Here is a 19,491-nt window from a genome sequence, read left to right on the forward strand (position 1 = left end):
AAATCATTTGAGAGGGATCTTTGAGATGGATCATTTGAGAGGCATCATTTGAAGAGAGATAATTTTAGAGGGGTCTTTGAGAGACATCATTTGAAGGGAAATCATTTGAAGGGAGATTATTTGAGAGGGATCATTTGAAGGGAGATTATTTGAGAGGGATCATTTGAAGGGAGATTATTTGACAGGGATCATTTGAAGCCGTGTGCTCAGTAGCTCTGTGAGATACTCAGCCTTTGGTGTGAGGATCATGCAGGAAGGTTTTCAGGGAAGATCTTGGCAAGGAGGTGCTTCTCCCAGCTGGGAGGTGCCATGGGGAGTGTCTCATAATGGTGCAGAGTGTTCCCACACAGCATCCTTGTGTCTGAGCTGGGTTTGATGGATGGAGCCCTCAGGCTGGATGGCTGCAGGCAGAGTGGTGTGGGCAGCAGCTCCTGGTCCCTGGGGACACCAAGGGACAGTCGGGCTCTCTGAGGGGCTGGTGCTGCTCAGCAGCTCTGTGGGTGACACTGACAGAGGGATTGAGGCACCCTCAGCACGTCCAGCTGTGCCACTGAGCTCTGGGTGTCAGTCACACCCTGATGGATCCAGAGGCACCTGCACCAGCCTCATGGAGTCCAGCAGAGTGAAGTGCTGGTGCTGCCCCTGGCTCAGGGCATCTCCCAGCATCAATCCAGGGCATGAGCAGCTGGAGCAGCCCTGGGGGTGCTGGGGGTGAGAGCTGGGAGCCAGAACCCCCCCGTGCCCGTGCAGGGCAGGGGGGATTCTGCCACCTGGAATTCTGGTGCTTCCAGCATTAGAAGGATGTGGAACTCTTGGAGCAAGTCCAGAGGAGGCCACTGAGTTCTGATGGGGCTGGAGCCATGGCAGGGCTGGCACTGGATGGGCTTTAAGGTCTTTTCCCACCCAAACTGTTGTGAGATTCCTTGGTTTTACAGCTGCTGGCAGGCAGAGCTAGGGCTGCAGGGATTTCCATGGGGATTGCACCCAGCTTGGACAGAAGTGAGCTGAGCTCCTCCATCCCCACCCTGGGAGGGCTCCTCAGCCTCACCTGGCAGTCAGAGCTGTGCAGGCAGTGCCTCCCTGCACAGCTGCACTCAGCTGGGCTCCAGGGGCTTGGTTTTGCATGTTCCACTGTCATGACAAAAATCACCATCCACAAATAGCACTGAGAGTGTCAGATCCTGGAGCTGAGCTGAGCTGGCTGGGGGAGGTGCAGTGCCTGCATTCTCTGCTGCCCTGGTGAGCAGGGCATTATTCCTGTGGTAGATTAGATATTGGGAATGAGGAATTGTTCCCTGGCAGGGTGGGCAGGCCCTGGCACAGGGTGCCCAGAGCAGCTGTGGCTGCCCCTGCATCCCTGGCAGTGCCCAAGGCCAGGCTGGACTTCGGGGCTTGGAGCAGCCTGGGATGGTGGAAGGTGTGAGGGGTGAAAGGAGATGAACTTTAAATCCCTTCCAACCTAAAACATTCTGTGATTTATCCAAAGTCAAGCCTTTGCCCCTGTCCCACAATTTTCAAAGGTGGAGTTCATCAGGGACTGGATAGTCCATCAGCTTCATGAAAAGGTGCCTCTGACTGCTGGGAAAGAAAGCTGCCTGGAAATGTGGAGTTTGTGGCTTGAGAGGGACCTTAAATCCCATCCAGTGCCACCCCTGCCATGGCAGGGACACCTCCCACTGTCCCAGGCTGCTCCAAGCCCCAAAGTCCTGCCAGGGATCCAGGGGCAGCCCCAGCTGCTCTGGGCACCCTGTGCCAGGGCTTGCCCACCCTGCCAGGGAACAATTCCTTCCAATATCTAATCTAACATGGGAATAATATAAATAAATATTGATAGGCAGCAGTCTTTGAAGGCCCTCTTCCATTCACAGCTTTCAATTCAGTAGCTTCTGGGTGAAGGAAAATACATTTTAGTGGTTGAGGAGGTAGACATGTATAAATTAGATTTTTGGAATGCCTATATAATTATTAAGCTGTCCATAAACACTGATCAAAAGGAGCAGTGATCACCTAAAAGCATCATCAACCAAATTAAGATAAGCAGAGATGTAAATTGAGCTGCAGGCAACTGGATGCTCAAGTATTATTACATTTGTTACCTTTTTAAACAAGAAGAAAATGTGATCATGCAGCATTCTGTATGTTGCAGTCCTCATCTACTCCAGTAATTTATTTATTATTTTTTCCAAGTGCTTTTTATGCAGAAATGCAAGGTGCTCAAGCTCCTGAGCAGTTGGTATTGAGTCAGGATCCAGCTTTTTCTGAAGAGCTGGTACCCTGACAAATTCCAGCCTAATGCTGGCTGAGAAGTACAACCTGCACTGCTGCCTGTCTCCTGTGAGTGACACTTGGAGAGGTTTTGCATGGAATTTTGTCCTTAAAAACATCCTACTCCACTCTGTGGGTACTCCTGGGAAAGCAGAGCCAGCTGTCCTCACTGTGGTGTGTGTTAACAAACAGGAACATCTCCTGAAACAAATCCCTGTGCCCACCATCTTCCTGAGGCTCTGCAAAGCTGCCAACAGGGGCACCAGTGGCACTCAGGGAATTCTTGTTCCTCCTTCACTTGGGAGTTTCACATCTGTTCCCATTTTAGTGCAGGCCTTTAACCACAGAGCTGTTCTAGGTTCTTCTGGAATATTATGACTGATAACCAGAGCTTGTTTTTGCTTGAGCTTTCCAGGATTTTAGCAGCTAGTGTTTCTTTTCAATTTGAACAGCATGTTCTGTCATGGCTAATTAAATTCCTTCTGGCTGATGTGCAGATACACACTGTTGATGATGTTAAGTGTAAACATTTGCATGTTATTTCTTCTTGCACATTGCCAGGTGACACATCATATATAATCACAGCACTTGTGATGAATCATGCTTGCAGTTTGGCTTGTAGGGGAAGTTTGTGTTCCAAAGTGAGCATGGGAATGAAATGAGTGTGGAAAAGTGCAGTGGTCCTCCTTCCAAAACCCACAGTATCACTGGGGACAGACTTCAGTGGCAAATAATAAAAAACTTGGGGTTGAAGTGAATGATTTTGGCTAGAACTGGAACACAAGAGTTACTTTACCTGCTTTCCTTCCTTGTGGCAAAATATTTGGCACAGGTGATTAAATAGGAAGTGTTTCCAGATACCTGGTGTGATCAGTGCTTTCTGTTTGAAAATAACCAAGCCTTCCTCAGCTCCTCACAGTGACCTGCAGGTGTTTTAGGAATCAGGAAATCAGTCCATGTGCAGTAAATATTTCAGTTTCAGGTCAGACCTTGCTTCCCTTACTTGCATTAGTGGTGTTCCATTAATCCATGCTGTTGGATTATTTGGATGAGTGAGGTTTCCAACTCTGCCTCCTTGATTTTTGGGGCACTCTGGGACTGGGAATGCAGAACTGCTCATGCTGGGTGCTGCCTTAAGGATGCTGCAAATTAAGATCAATATTGTTCAATGTATATTCACACATTCTTCTTTTTTTTTTTTTTCTCTTGAAGGTTTTTGGATTCAAAGCATAAAAACCATTACAAGATATACAATCTGTAAGTATGCTCTTAAAGATACATTCTCCAAAATAATGACTCCTAAAAATAGCTGAGCAGTGCAAGTGCCTTGTTGCTGTCCTGAAGCAGAGCTGGAGATGTTTTGCACATTTCTTAAAACAATTAAGGCTGATTGAGAGCCCTGGTACTTCATTTAGTGGAGCTGAGTGAGGTTAAATGAAATGCTGGTGTGTATTCATGTTACTTGAATGTTCTTAAATGACTTGGCATGCAGCCCATCTGCAGCTTGGGCCATGTGATTAAAAAGTGAAAAGTAATTCACAGCAGGCTTTCTGTCCATGTATTCATGTCCAATTGCCAAATGAAGCTTTTCCTGGTTTTTTTTCTCTATTTTTTAAAAAATCAAACTGCATTGGTACCAAGGTTCTGTTTGCTTCCTCCCTTTTCTTGTGTGTCCCTGTTTATTACTTTAAAAAAGCTCTTGGAGCAATTGTTGCTGATTTCTGACTTCTCTGAAAATTTAGTTCTGCAGAAAGCTGGTACTGTTTTCTGGTTTTGGCTTTATTTTTTGGGGGGTTTTGTGCTGTTTCTTCATCTAATTTATTCATTAGCTTAGACTAATTTCATTTGTATAAATGACTTAGTGATGTCAAAGAGTTGTGGTTTTCCTACCCCTCATTTATTTTCCTAAAAACCCAAGTTGAAAATTGACTCTCAGATCTGTTACAACTTTAATATTTTTTAAAATGAATATTTTTAAATATCTGCAGTAGTAGAAAAATTATTGTAGTACTGAATCTGTCAAGTCATTAAAGCAAATATTTAAAAATAAGGATTTAAATCTGCCTCTAGCTTAGCTAAAGGATTGTGCATCAATTTCCCTGATATTGGAGAGAAGTAACAGTAGAAATTGAGGAATCTTCCAGTGGTTATTGAAGTTGTTGTGGGGCAGAAGCCATGAACAGCTTTTTAAAGTTTGTTAGTGAGAAGAGCAGTGATGAGACAAATTAATTTGATGTTTCTGTTGCTGCTCTGTGTGTTTTCAGCTGTGGAAAAAACTTGTCCAGGTGTGCTAAAGGTTTTTGTTTTCAGTTTCCTTATATAAAAATTGATTTTCTTCTTGTTAACTGCAAAACAATCACAAATGAATCTTGCTAGAATTACTTTATTCATCCTCAGATGAAAAATTTCAGAGAATAAAACTGTCTGGGGATATATTAATGCTTGTGCAGGCCAAATTTATAAAAATAAAATGCCATCAGGTGACTTGTGGCAATGTTTGCTCAGGGGATGGGAAGGAATTGCATCCATCAGGTGTTCCAGAGAATTCCATTTCTTCAGATGAAGCTGATCCTTTGTAAATAATGATCTATTGTCTGTGTTTCAAAGGAGGAGGTGGGAGTTCAGAGGAGTTACATGATTATAGTCAGAATTATTTCAAAATCTGTCATGGGATTTGAGTTCCCTTAAGGTAGCTGTTCCCTGAAGTTGGTAATAATGTGTGTATTGAGCAGTTTTATCTAAAAGGATTTAGAGATTTTTCTGAAACTGTGTCAGTTATGCCCCATCCTGACATCTTGGCTTTTAACTCCCCAGCACTCTGAGTTTAATTTTCCTCCTTGTGTTGCTCCTCTCTTGTTTGCCTTTGCTATTTCTTCAGTATTCTCTTAAATCTGTTTTAAATCCCCTTTAAATCTGTTCTTCCACTTGCATCTCCTCACTTCCCATGCTGCCAGATTGTCACCTGCCCTGTTGTCATCATCTCCTTCTCCACTGGGTTTCCTTGGGCTGTCCTGCAGGCAGGTGCTTCAGGGAAGGAGCTGGGATGGAAATGGGCATTTTCTGTGCTTGCTGTGTCCCTGGGGCTGGGCTCTGGCTGATGGTGACTTTCACCTGGCAGCACTTGGCTTCTGGCTTGATTTAAACTCACTTTAATCATAAGGACAGCCAAACCCTTCCTTAACCCCAAAAATACCAAAAAAAATCAGATTTCACCTGGAGATCTGCTGCTATTTGAGTTATAATAGTGTTTAAAACCCCACCCCAAATGCACTTGAAGCATTAAGCCCCACCAGTATCCTCAGATTGTGTGCTGGTGGGATTTCTGCTGCAAATACCCACAAATTCAGTGCAACTGAGCCAGGATTGTGTTCAGCAATTGCTTGTGTATCCTTGGTATCAACAAAACTATTTTTTAATCCCTCATGGTGTTCTACTCAATGATACTGTCTAAAAAAAACTGAGGAATCTTCCAGTGGTCATTGAAGTTGTTGAAATCTTCCAAATTTAATGGTTTTTCTACCCATTTGTGGATTTTTTTTTTAATGTTTTTGAAGACTTTCAGCTCTTACTCCCCATTTGAGCTGGGTGTTTCTTTAGAAGGAAGCAGGAAAGTTTCCTGGATAAAATCTTTGTGGTACCTGCTTTGCTTCCTAGCAGCTTCCCAAATCCCTGTGCTGCAGGAATCTTTCCTGCATAAAATGCTTTGTGTGTTTGCAGCTTCCCAAATCCCTGTGCTGCAGGAATCTTTCCTGGATGAGATGCTTGGTGTGTTTGCAGCTTCCCAAATCCCTGTGCTGCAGGAAACTTTCCTGGATGAGATGCTTTGTGTGTTTGCAGCTTCCCAAATCCCTGTGCTGCAGGAAACTTTCCTGCATAATGTGCTTTGTGTGTTTGCATCTTCCCAAACTCCTGTGCTGCAGGAATCTTTCCTGCATAAAATGCTTTGTGTGTTTGCAGCTTCCCAAATCCCTGTGCTGCAGGAAACTTTCCTGGATGAGATGCTTGGTGTGTTTGCAGCTTCCCAAATCCCTGTGCTGCAGGCAACCTTCCTGCATGAGATGCTTTGTGTGTTTGCAGCTTCCCAAATCCCTGTGCTGCAGGAAACTTTCCTGGATGAGATGCTTTGTGTGTTTGCATCTTCCCAAACTCCTGTGCTGCAGGAATCTTTCCTGCATAAAATGCTTTGTGTGTTTGCAGCTTCCCAAATCCCTGTGCTGCTGGCTGCTCCATCCCCTTTGGATGGACATCCTGCATCCAGCTCTCTTCTCAAAGGCTCCAGTGCCTTTGAAAATAATACTTTTGGGAGTCTCCTCTTAAGTGCCAGCTTAACCTGGTCACTGTGGTTGGAGCTGTGAGAGCTGCCAGGCTTTTTGGAGCACAGGTAGAGCTGAGAAGGTTCTGGAATTCAGGGAGAGGGAAGCTCTGGGAGCAGCCCCAGCAGAGCTGCCTGTGGCTGTGTCCTGGGCAGAGCTCAGGGAGCTCCAGTTAGAGTCACACAAGGAGCAGCCCAAAGGTTTGTGTGTGTGTGAAAGTGTCAGCTCAGCTCCATGTGGCTGAGAGATGAGTTCATGGCAGTCCTGAAGCTGCTGTGGGAATTGGAATAATCCTGGGAAGAGCACAGGCTGTGTCAGAACTGGACATCCAGGTGTGATTTCTCTGCTGAAATCGCTGCAGCACTTGTGTTTCAGCTCTTCCATAGAATCCCAGCCTGGTTTGGGTTGGAAGAACCTTCAGCACCATCTTGTCCCTTCTCCCTGCTGTGGGCAGGGATGTCATTCTCCAGCTCAGGCTGCTCAGGTCCCCATCCCAGCTGGTTTTAGCAGGATTTGAAGCAGGATTGTTGTCACTTTTCCTTCCTCAACTTCCACTCACATCATCTTCCCTGCAGGGAGCAGCTCCAAGGGAAATTCTGGAGGGTATCCATCCACTCTTTCTTTCTTCCCCCTTATCCCAAAATCTGATCTGGTTGTTCTTAAGGTGCTGCTTTGGCTGCTTTAGGGGTGGTTTGTGTCTCATCACTGCTGTTTATCCCTGGAAAAGCAAACCCAGTGTGGTTTGCTGTGGTTTTGTCCAGCTGGGGAGGGTCTCTGAGTGGGTAGAGGCTGGTACAGCTCCAGAGCTTTCAGAAATGTGCTGCAAATACCCCCAAATTCAGTGCAGCTGAGCCAGGATTGTGTTCAGCCATTGCTTGTGTAGCCTTGGTATCAACAAAACTATTTTTTAATCCCTCAATGTGCCATTTCCCAGGTCTGAGGGGGAATGTGGCTGCTTGGTCTTCAGGGGTGACTTAAATTCAGGAATCAATGGCAGGGACAGCAGTGCCACAATCTCTGCTTGATCCAGGTGATCTCTGCTAATATTAATGTGGATTTCCTTGTGATCCCCATTGCTCTGAGCAGCCACACTGCTGCTGAGGCACTCTGAGCTGTGTTTGGGTTCAGCATCCCTGCATGAGGGTCACAGCTCTCTGCTCTCCAGGTGTTTGGCAGCACAAAGCTGCTCATGTCAGGCTTAGAAGGTGCACACTCAACTCAGACTTGCATAAATTGAGTCACACTGACTGAAACACAACCATGCACTACAATTACCAAAGGGTGAGTATTTGCCTTTCAGTAAAATAATTCACTTTTTAATGAGCAATCTGCTGCAAAACTTTTTTTTTTTTTTAGTTTTTCTGTGTGTAACCTCTAGTTTTAAATCATAAAGGTGATGGGCATGCATGATTTTCCAGGATTTTTCCTCAGAGACTTGTCTTGAACTCTTGTTTTTCTTTTTCAGATGTGCTGAAAGACATTATGACACGGCCAAATTTAACTGCAGAGGTAAGATTTTACTGCCTGATGTGTGTTCTCTTTAAACCCCAGTGAATGAAGGCCTAAAGGAGGAGCTGATGAATAATCATGGAGGAGATTTGGGCACAAGGAATGATGTCAGATTGCTTTGAGTCATTGGAAAAAATTTGCTATATTCTTGGTGCTTTCAAAAAAGTGTGCTCCTGACAGTTAAAGATCAAAATCTAATAAAAAGTCTAAAGTTGCAAAGAAATTGCTGCAGGATGGGTTGCACAGAAGTTTCAGTTCAGTGAAATACAAATTCCTTGCACAATTTTTGTGTGCAGCACAAATTCCTTGTACGATTTTTGTGTGAAGCACAAATTCCTTGTACAATTTATGTGTGAGGCACAATTTCTTTGTACAATATACATGTGAAGTAGAAATCCCTTGTACAATTTTACACTTGAAGCACAAATTTCCTGCACAATTGACATGTGAAGCACAAATTCCTTGTACAATTTATGTGTGAAGCACAAATTGCTTGCACAATTTTCATGTGGGGTAGAAATTTCTTGTACAGTTTTTGTGTGAGGCACAAATTTCTTGGACAACTTTCATTTGAAGATCAAATTCCTTGTACAATTGATGTGTGAAGTACAAATTCCTTGCACAGTATACATGTGAAGTAGAAATTCCTTGCACAATTTTCACGTGAAGCAGAAATTCCTTGTACAGTTTTCATGTGAAGCTCAAATTCCTTGCACAATTTTTGTGTGCAGCACAAATTCCTTGCACAATTGACAGGTGAAGCACAAATTCCTTGTACAATTTTGGTGTGAAGTACAAATTCCTTGTACAATTTATGTGTGAAGCACAAAATCCTTGTACAATTTTACATGTGAAGTACAAATTCCTTGCACAATTGACATGTGAAGCAGAAATTCCTTGCACAGTTTCCATGTGAAGCACAAATTCCTTGTGCAATTTTAGTGTGAAGCACAAATTTCTTGCACAATTTTTGTGTGAATTAAAAATTCCTTGTACAATTTCCATGTGCAGCACAAATTCCTTGTACAATTTTCCTGTGAAGCACAAATTCCTTGTACAATTTACATGTAAAACATAAATTCCTTTTGCAATTGACATACGAAGCACAAATTCCTTGCACAGTTGGCATGTGAAACACAAATTCCTTGCACAATTTTCATTTGAAACACAAATTCCTTGCACAATTTTCATTTGAAGCACAAATTCCTTGCACAATTTAAAGCACAAATTCCTTGTACAGTTTACATGTGAAGCACAAATTCCTTGTGCAATTTAAAGCATAAATTCCTTGTGCAATTTAAAGCATAAATTCCTTGTACAAATTAAAGCACAAATTCCTTGCACAATTTTCATGTGAAGCACAAATTCCTTGCACAATTTTGGTGTGAAGCACAAATTCCTTGTACAAATTAAAGCACAAATTCCTTGCACAATTTTCATGTGAAGCACAAATTCCTTGCACAATTTTGGTGTGAAGCACAAATTCCTTGTACAAATTAAAGCACAAATTCCTTATACAATTTCCATGTGATGCAGAAATTCCTTGCACAATTTAAAGCAGAAATTCCTTGCACACTTGACGTGAGGCTCAGAGGAGTCTGTTTTTTATGAAGGATGGAAATGGAGAACATTTAAACCATTATCTATGTGTAAAAAGCAACTTTGGGAAGATCTGGCAGAACTTTCAGATGCTAAAATAAAAATTAATTCCCATGTGATGTCTCTTAGAGATGAGTTGGGTCTTAGACACTGCAGAGCTGCCAAAAGCAGAGGGGAATCTTTCAGGAGTGCTTCTGACCTTGACTGATGTAGTTTTGTGTCAGAATTACCTCTCCAGGTAATAAATAAATGCAGATTTACCTTGTTCTTTGGGCAGAGGAGCATTTTTTGCTCACAAGTTGTAATTCCTTCAGATGAGGGGAGATGAGGAGTCCTTGTGCCTACAGAATCATAGGAGATGAACAAATTCTGGGCTTCTTCTGCATCATAGCAATGGCTCAACTTCTATTTTTCATTATTATTATTTTAAACCATCCAGCTAATTATGAAAGAGGGTTTAGAGCGTGACCAGAATGTAATTGGCTGCTTTCATAGCTGAATATAGAAGGGCTGAAATTGTCTTGTTGAAGTCAGAGCTTCTGATTTGCTCTCAGGATGTTGAATGACAGTGCCCAGAAACCTCAGTCAGCAAGGAAAAAAATATTTTAGTATCTGCTAGAGCAGTGCTTTGGGGAAGAAGAGAAGAGGACATGTTCTAATATGGCCACAGCATATGTTTGTTTGAGTTTCTGCTTTCTGATACGGGGGTGCTCAGCTCCCTTTGCTGTCAATCCCAGCCCCAAATGCTGCTTGTGACAGCACCTTTCACAGCTCCTCTGCACAAGACATGCTGTTTTTCATTCTCATCCTCGAATTAGTTAACCTCAGATAACCAAATTGGTGACTCAGGACTTCCCTAAGCAGAGGAACAAAAGTTGTACTTGAAAATCTCCTGAAGTGAACTGACTGCAAAGGGAACTTGTGATTGTACTGAGCATGAAACACCAGAATAGTTCATTATTCACCCAGGATGATCTTGCATCACATTAAACCCCAAACACTGAAAGCTCTTCATCTTCTTTGGGAGGTAGCTTTGTGTCCTTGGTTTTTCCAGTTTCTGAAATCTTTCCATGCTGGAATTGTCTTCTGCTTTGTCACAGATTTTCTTTTTTTAAACTCTTCTATGTGCTATGGGATTTTTCTTGCAATGTGTAGGGGCTGGGAGAGGGCAAGCAGGATTATTCTCCATTGTAAGGAATCAAAATCCATAGAGGAGCTGCACCTTCTCAAGGCCCTACTCAAGACTGTGCAGCTTAATATTTCCTTCCTCTTAATCCCTGCACAGCATCCCAGGGCACCCATTTCATCTTCTCACCCCAGCTTTGAAGAAAATATCACAAGTTTTGCTTTTGATTCCAAATCTTTGAGAGCATCTTCAGCATCCTGTGACTGCTTGGGAGTTTTCATGCTGTTCTTTCAGGATTTTCTCATTCCCCTTTTCATGGGAACCTTGCTGGCTGTAGCTGTGATAAACTCAAAGCTGTACACACAAATTTGAATCATTTTTGCAGCTTCTTTTCTTAGAGATTTCTAAATAAATTCCATCTTTAATTTCACATAAAACTTTGGGGATCACTTGGGGAGCCTTTGGATCTTCCATGTGGAAGAGTTTGTGTGTTCATGTTTGTGAACTTGTGTTGCCTCTTTAAGCAAAGATTATTTCTCAGCTTCCCCATTTGTTCTGGGAGATGAAGGGGGCAGTCTGAAAACCAGAAGGCTGTGGGCTTGTCCTGCAGTCCTTCAGCAGTTCCATAACTTCATCCCTCACTTGTGCTCTTGGAGTCCTTGGGGATTCATCAAAAGGAGCCTTGCATGTGTGACTACGGAGTGCTGCTTACGAAACCACTACAGACACTTGCCAGAAAAATGAAATGCATTCATTTTTAGCCCAGAAAAGGAAATGGTGTTTCTAGCTGAGAATTTTGAAGTGTAGCAGAGTTGTGTTTGTAAGATCCCAAGGCTGGAGGTGGAGAATTGGGGTGCACTTCACCAAGTGCTGTTGTGCTGAAACCAGAACACTGTGTGTAGTTCTGGTGGCCAGGGTGATGTTGTCCTTCATCTGATCTGAGGTGGGAGAAGTTTGGGTGCTTCTCTCTGCTTTTAGTGCTTATTTTTAGTTCTCTTGAGTTTTCTTGCATTTCCTGCATCACTGGAAATTCTTTTCATCCCTAGATGGAAGAGTGTGTGTGAGTACACCCATATCAGAAAGGACAGCATTGTTCAGTGCTTTGACTCTAAACCCATAAGCATTGCCAGTGCCTTACCTGAGATTTCTCTCCCAGTTACCATTTTTGATGTATGGAAATGGCAGGTTTTTGTTTCACAAAGCCTTTGAGCAGATTCTGAGACTTTGTCCCCAATGTAGACCCAGCCATGTTCAATAACTTTTCAGCAAAGTTCCTGTTGTCTCCTCAGTGACTGAGGCCTGGCCTTGTTCTCTCTTAGCAGGTAGTTTAATTATTGCTGGAGTAATGGCTTTTCACAAGGTTATTCTGTGTGCCAGCACACTCTTAAATTCTGGAAAATTCATGTTCCAGAGCCTGTGCAGCTCAACTTTATAGAGGTGTGAAACAGTTGCTCCATGGAGCAGGATGAAAGGAGAAATGTCTGCTTGGGATACACTGAATAATCCTGGAATTAAAAATAAATATCAGTATGTGAGATGAGGGGAGGGGTGATTGTGACAAGCATGTAAAAATTAAGTTATTCAAAGGTGACCTGAGCTTGCTTTGCCTTTTGAGGTTCTGATGAACTCCTCCTTCTCCCTGCAGTTGCACAGTACCCTTTTGAAGACCATAACCCACCACAGCTGGAGCTCATCAAACCTTTTTGTGAAGATCTTGACCAGTGGCTAAGTGAAGATGACAATCATGTGGCAGCAATCCACTGTAAAGCTGGAAAGGGACGAACTGGTGTCATGATTTGTGCTTATTTGTTGCATCGAGGCAAGTTTTTAAGGGCCCAAGAAGCCCTAGATTTCTATGGGGAAGTAAGGACCAGAGACAAGAAGGTGAGTTGTTGCTGTTCTTCTGTCCCTCTACCTAAAACTTGCTGCTTTTCCTCCTTGAGATCTGTTTGATGTTCAAACCCTTTAGGTTGTGTTGTCTGATTTAGCTCCAGTAGGATTGGATCAGTGCAGTTGGAAGTGGAGAAGCTTTAGTCACAACATTAAATCTGATTTTAACATGTTCTGTCCAAGAAGACCTGGACAGTTGATTTTAAATGGCTTTTTCAGCATTGTTATGCTGAAAAACAGAGGGGCAGTGAACTTTCTCATTCAGCATTTTCAGCCCAAATGAGAGGATTGTTCCAGCTGATTTTTGCCTGAATGGATGAGTTGTTTATCTCCTCAGGTTCCCTTTACTGCTGTGGTGGGGTTTGGAGGTGCATAGGGGAATATCCCATTACTGTTGGATGCCCCTTGTCTGTAAAGGGTAGTTAAGGACCTTTCTGGCCTCATTATTGAGAATTTAACCTCCTTATTTGAAATCTTCTCCTAAGATGATAAGATGTGACTTCTAAGGTGATTTTAGCAAGTTTCCCTCCTCATCTTCCATTATTTCCCTGAGTATGTTGAGCATCCCAGGGGGTTCATCCCTGCAGGCCAGTTCCAACCTCCTCAAGCACAGAGCTCTCTCTGCTCCTGCAGAATTTACACAAAGTATTAATTTCAGTGTGTTGGTCTCCAATAAGAAGAGCTTTGTGTCTGAAGGCTCTTGAGAGCATAAATGTCACATTAAGAATTTTAGAATATGGCTGTTATTTCATTGGAAGGAGTAAAACTCCTCAGTCTGCTCTGCTGACAAGGTGGAGATGTTATTCCATGTGCTGAGCTGGTTGTGGTGTCAAGATCAAGATTTCCCATCAAAACTTTATGGCTTTTGGTAAAAGTGCATGAGAGTGGCTAGGAATGAGCAGTGTGCTGAATAAACAGAGTAGATTACTCCTGCTGATAAGGGTTATCTCCAGAGCTGGATAAAGCAGCATGAAAACTGTACAGTGAAATGCTGTGCCTCAGTTTCCCTTCATGAAAAGAAGGTTGTATTACTGCAAGTTGGGTGTTTGTCAGTGCCCTTGGGCATCTTGGAGGGGAGGGAGAGCTCAGTAAACAGGAGCAGGGAGAGCCTTGTTTACCTGACTGTAAATACTGTCTGTAACCAGCAACTTGTTTTGGTTTCAGTGTCTCTACTGCAAGAGTTGATTTTTTTTCCCTTCCCAGCTCTACTTGAGCTTGGTTATCTTGCTGTGGCCAGTGGGCAGCATGTGATTCACATAATCCTTCAGTAGTGTTTATAAACAGATATTGCAGGGCAGGTTTCTGGAGCCTTTCCTTCCCTTGTGGCCCATATTTCAGTGTTATATGTCAAGTGCTGCTCTCTGATTTGATATTTCACCACACCTTTGTAGAACTGACTTCCTCAATTCAAAGTCAATGAGGCATCAAAAGAGCTGTTTGCACAAAGGAGCAAAAAAATGCCTTTTTTCTTTCTTTTTGGGCCAACATAGCTATGATAAAGGAAAGCTGGCTTTAATAAGGACAGATTTTCTTGGTTTAAAGCAAGGACAACTTTGCACCTGTAGCTGCTGAGAGCAGCTCAGCTCCAATCCCTGCTGCCATTGAAGCTCAGAGCAGAGTGCTGCTGTGCTGGCAGGAAGTGTGAGTGTAATTGCAAGAGGAAGTGTGACTAATTGGCCAAGAGCACAGCCCTGAGTACTTCTGGAGCCAGATTTTCCCAAGTGCCTGCTGGGAAAAGCAGCTCCAGGGAGGCCTTTGCACCATCAAGTGAGAGTTGGTGGAGTGAGGCTCAGAGTTGCTGGTTTTGTGCTGAGCAACAAGACATGGCAGAGGCCAGGCTGTCTCTGAGCAAACCCTCTCCTGGGGTGTTTTATTTCCTCCACAAGCTGCCTCTGTTGGCTTCTGAAATTCTTCGTAGTGGGGGGAGCTTAGTCAGAAGAAGGGAGTGGTGAAGATTAGGAAGTGTGAGCTGCATGGTTGTGTCTGTCTGGCTCCACCGCTGCAGAACATGAGTGACTTTTCCTTGTGACCCAAAGGAGACAAAGGCTTTGCTGAAATGGGATAAAGACCAATATTTGGAAGAAGTAAACCCCCAAAAAGTCTTCTAAAGGAGCTGCTGCTGTTTGAAGTGCTTAGTTTATCCCACTTTTTTCATATGGTAGATATGACACTACTGTGGTGACAAAGGCTGGCAGCTTACCTTCCCACAGCTGGAAAAGGTCTTTATTCATTCCTGCCTGTGCCTTGGAGGGTTTTGTGGTGAGGATTAGGCTTGGAAAGCAGCTCTGTGGAGAGGGATCAGAGATGATCCACTCAGGAGCATTCTTTGAGCACCATGGAGTTTTATTTTCAAGGGTGGCTCCTAAGAGTTCTCATATGGGGAAAGGCTGAGAGAATTGGAGTTCTTCAGCCTGGAGAAGCCTTGGGTTGACCTAATTGTGGCCTTTCAGTACCTGAAGGAGCTGATAAGAAAGATGGAGAGAGACTCTGTACAAGGGCCTGGAGAACAGGACAAGGGGAATGGCTGCACGCTGGGATATTCAGATGGGATATTGGGAAGGAATTCTGCCCTGAGAGGGTTGGGAGTGCCCAGAGCAGCTGTGGCTGCCCCTCGAGCTCTGCAAGTGTTCATGGCCAGGTTGGACATTGGGGTTTGGAGCCACCTGGCACGGTGAAAGATGTCCCTGCCCATGGTGTGACACTGGATGGGCTTTAAATCCCTTCCAGCCCAGAGCATGCTGTGTTTCTGTGGTGTTGCTGTAAGAGAAGAGGAAGTGAAACCCAATTAGTTTGTGTGAGGAAGCCTCAGAATGACCCTGTGAGCAGGGCAGAGTTCCCATGTCTGGTGTCAGGGCTCATCACTTGTGGTGTCTGTTTGGGGCCATGCTCAGGTGCCAAACCTGCTGCTCTGAGGCTGCAGCTTCACCCTCACAGCAGGCTGTATCCTAAAGGGAATATTGTTTCCAAAATATTTGTTCTTCATGGTCCTGCCTGTGCTACACTGAGAGGAGAACCTGACAATGTTTGGGAAGCTCTTGCATAGGGACCAGAGGAGTTTATCTCACTTCCACTTAAAAATTGTGGTGATAGATGGGAAATACAAGCTTGAACTACTTCCCTGTCCTTACTTTTCTGGAGTAAAAGTGAGTGCTGCTTGATTGCACCCCATGGAATATTGTTAGCTTGTTAGGAAAGTGTTCTGCTTGGAATTCAGACCTCTGGAAATGGAGAACTCAGAGTTCTGCCTCAGTGGGACTGCTTTTAGGGTTTTAGGGTCTCAGGATCTAAAGCTGTGTCTCCAGGGAGTCAAACTGTGGCTGGAGGGCTAAAACTGCCCTGTTGGACAAGATCTGGCTTTGCTGTGGTTTGGACTCTCAGTGTGAAAGTTGTTCTGGTCCCAGCCTTGCTTGTGCTGGGTTTTTCCTTAGGACACATCCATTATGGCCTGAGGAAGCTCTGGGCAGGCAGGAATGTGTTCTCCTCACCTCTGTGCTTTCCTGGCAGCCTGGCCAGCTCTGCTGGGGCTGGGATTTGCTCAGATCCCAGGAAGGAGAACTTTAGAGCTCCCTTAAGGAGTGGGTGTGATAAGCACTGGGGACATGTGAGCCAAAAGCAGCCAGTGTACAAGGCTGCTTGGGAAGGTCATTGTGCAAGTGCTGCAGGGAAAGGGCTTTTGTGTAGTTTAGAAGCAGCTCAAGTGATAAGGAGACATAATAATCAACATTTAAAAACAAATGGCAGGAAGTGGCTATTTTCATGTGTGCATAATAGAGATTTACTAAATTAAAAGCACTCTTAGCTGCTGGCTGTTGTGAGGCGAAACTAAAAGTTTATAGGAATATGAGGTCTAGGTTGTGTCACCAAATGCTGCCAGATTTGTGTATGAAAAATCTTTGTTTATCTCCAGTTTATTCCAATTCCACCTTCAGCTTTAATCAGAAAGATTCCTTACTGATGCTGTTGCAAGTCTGCAGTTACAGGTTGTTCTAGACCATGTAATGCATTTTCTGGGAAATGAAACAATTTTTCATCTCTATTAATTTTACTTGAAAGTATTGGCTCTGAAAGCTTTGAAAATTTTCCCTTATTTGAAGCTTTGAGCTGATTTAAAATCAGTAATAAAAACATTCTTAGGTTTTATGCTGTCAAGGCAAATGTTTACCTCAGGGTTTGAACACTTTGGGCTGTTGGGCCTGTTTTAGTGAAACTTTCCACATTTTTGGGAAAATATTCCAGGATGTTTTGTAAAGAGAAGGCAGCACCAGGCTTGAGTACTGTGATATTAGCAAACATTAGTCTTTTGACTTAAAGTCCTGTCAAAATGTAATTCCTGTAGTGGTAGATTTTAGAATTCCTAAATATAGTGATGCTTTAAAGTTTGAGTATGTTCAAGGCCCCTCTTGTTAAACATTTTTTGCTCTCCATCCCCAAAAAAGCAGCAGCATGAGCCTATTTTTGACATGACCCTCAGGCTGTCTGTGGTGTTTGTTTTTAAGAAATGAGAAAAATCTGCATTCTTTGCTTCATTGCTGGACATGGGTGTTTGGAGAGCACAGAATCACAGAAGGGTTTGGGTTGTTCCAGCTCTCCTGCCATGTCAGGGACATCCCAGGGTGGCCTTGGACACTTCCAGGGGCTGCCACAGCTTCTCTGGGCACCCTGTGCCAGAGCCTCACCAGCTTCCTCTGGCAGTGGGAAGCCATTCCCCTTTGTCCTTGTCACTCCAGGTTCCTTTTCCATGTTTCCTGCAGCCCCTCCAGGTCCTACAAGGCCACAATTTGGTCACCCCAAAGCTTCTCTTTGGTGTGAAGGATCCCAATTCCCTCAGCCTTTCCCGGTGGCAGAGGTGCTCCGTGCCCTGAGCCCTGCTCTGGGTGCTGCTCAGCAGTGACTGAGCTGCTCTTTGGGCTGGAGGTGATGAGCAGGAACCAGGTTGTTCCAGCTCTCCTGCCATGTCAGGGACACTTTCCACTATCCCAGGCTGGCCTTGGACACTTCCAGGGGTTGCCACAGCTTCTGTGGGCGCCCTGAGCCAGGGCCTGCCCACCATCCTAGGGAAGGATTTCTTCCCAATATCCCCTCTGGCAGTGGGAAGCCATTCCCCCTTGTCCAGGTTCCTTCTCCATGTTTCTTGTTGGCCCCTTCAGGTACTGCAAGGCCACAGTTTGGTCACCCCAAAGCTTCTCCTCTTGGGGCTGAAGGATCCCAAATCCCTCAGCCTTTCCTGGTGGCTCCATGCCCTGAGTACCTGGCAGAGCAGTGCCCTGCTCTGGGTGCTGCTCAGAGTATGTTCAAGGCACCTCTTGTTAAACATTTTTTGTTCTCCATCCCCAAAAAAGCTCTTTGGGCTGGAGGTGATGGGCAGGAACCCCTGAGTGATGCTGCTCCAAGGATTTTAACCCTTGTTTTCCCTCTGTTTAGGGAGTGACAATTCCCAGTCAGAGACGCTACGTGTACTACTATAGCTACCTGTTAAAGAATCACCTGGATTACAGACCAGTGGCACTGCTGTTCCACAAGATGATGTTTGAAACAATTCCCATGTTCAGCAGCGGAACTTGCAGTAAGTACCAGCAGCCCTTCACCTCTGCCAGGGAGCCTGGTGGCATTTGGGATGGGGTGGTGGCACCCAGAGCTACACATCTTGGAGGAAATCACATGGAAGCACCTCACAATCCAAAATCTGCTGGTTTTGTGTGCTCTGGGATCTCCCAGGTGTAGGTTGTGAAGCACTCATGACTATTTTACTACATGCAAGTGTGTTAATAGTTTGAAAATAAATGATTCCATCTGGAAAATATCTCCAAGATTGAGTCCAGTCTGTGCCCAGTCCTCCCCTTGTCACCCAACTGAGTGCCACATCCACTCCACCATTTTATGTATATTTGGGTATTTGTTCCTCACTTTTATGAAAAACCTCCTTTTTTATTTTTTTTTTAACACAGCAGCTCTTGGGAAACATGAATTGCTGCAAAACATTTGCCTAATGGCATGTTGGCTTCCAATGCAGCAACATCATTCTTCCCATGATGTTCAAAAAAGAAAAAAAAAAAAATGAATCAAAAAAATCAACTGGGTAAATACCTAATTAACTCTGGAATAAACTTTGCTTTATGTGGAGCTTTCTAAAGCATTAATACACCTGTAAATGATTAATCTCATTTGCTGATACACTGTGTTAGTGAGGAACAGCAGATTTGGGGAAGTTTTGAAATGCAAAAACAAATTCTGCTGTGTTACAGGGCAGTCACTGCCTTGTGTTGCGTGCTTGGATTTTGGTGGTGGAAAAATTCTGCTGGTTTTGCTTTGGGGATTACAGCAATGTGTAATTAATTCCAGTGCCTCCTGTGGCTTTGATTAAAATTGCCCTGTTAATATTGTTGTGAGACAGTACCTGAACATGTAACACACACAAGAAACAATGGGGCAGCTTGTCAGCCTGTACAGGAGGAGGGAGGGAGGAACCTCTGCCAAAATCCCCGTGTGGAGGTCACAGATTTCTGCAGTTACCACTTATTTCATGTTTTGGATGAACTGGGCTGTATTTTTGAGGCTGAACTGCTCAAGTGAGTGCTGACTTGTGTGTCCATGGGAGGATGTTGGGACATATACAACAGATTGCCCAAGCACCTGAGAAGATAAATAACTGCAAAGCTCAGCAGTTTTATGCTGCAATATTTTAAGTTTCTGTGGAGTTCTCAGTGATTTTTCAGAATGTGAAATTGATGGTGTTGTGTCTTTAGCTGTGTTGGGAGTAATTTTACCAACCTGGTCACTTTGACTCTGCCT

General features: G+C 44.0%; 1 protein-coding gene across 1 annotated transcript in view; it reads left to right on the top strand.

Moving 5' to 3' along the window:
- Positions 1-19,491, top strand: part of PTEN (phosphatase and tensin homolog) — a 52,806-nt gene that overhangs the window by 19,188 nt on the left and 14,127 nt on the right. The window contains exons 3-6 of the mRNA XM_059477620.1: positions 3,478-3,522; positions 8,044-8,087; positions 12,458-12,696; positions 18,124-18,265. Of these exons, the coding sequence (XP_059333603.1) occupies positions 3,478-3,522; positions 8,044-8,087; positions 12,458-12,696; positions 18,124-18,265 (470 nt within the window). The remainder of the gene's footprint in view (positions 1-3,477; positions 3,523-8,043; positions 8,088-12,457; positions 12,697-18,123; positions 18,266-19,491) is intronic.

This window comes from Ammospiza nelsoni, chromosome 8, assembly GCF_027579445.1.
Source record: "Ammospiza nelsoni isolate bAmmNel1 chromosome 8, bAmmNel1.pri, whole genome shotgun sequence".
Classification (NCBI taxonomy): Eukaryota; Metazoa; Chordata; class Aves; order Passeriformes; family Passerellidae; genus Ammospiza; species Ammospiza nelsoni.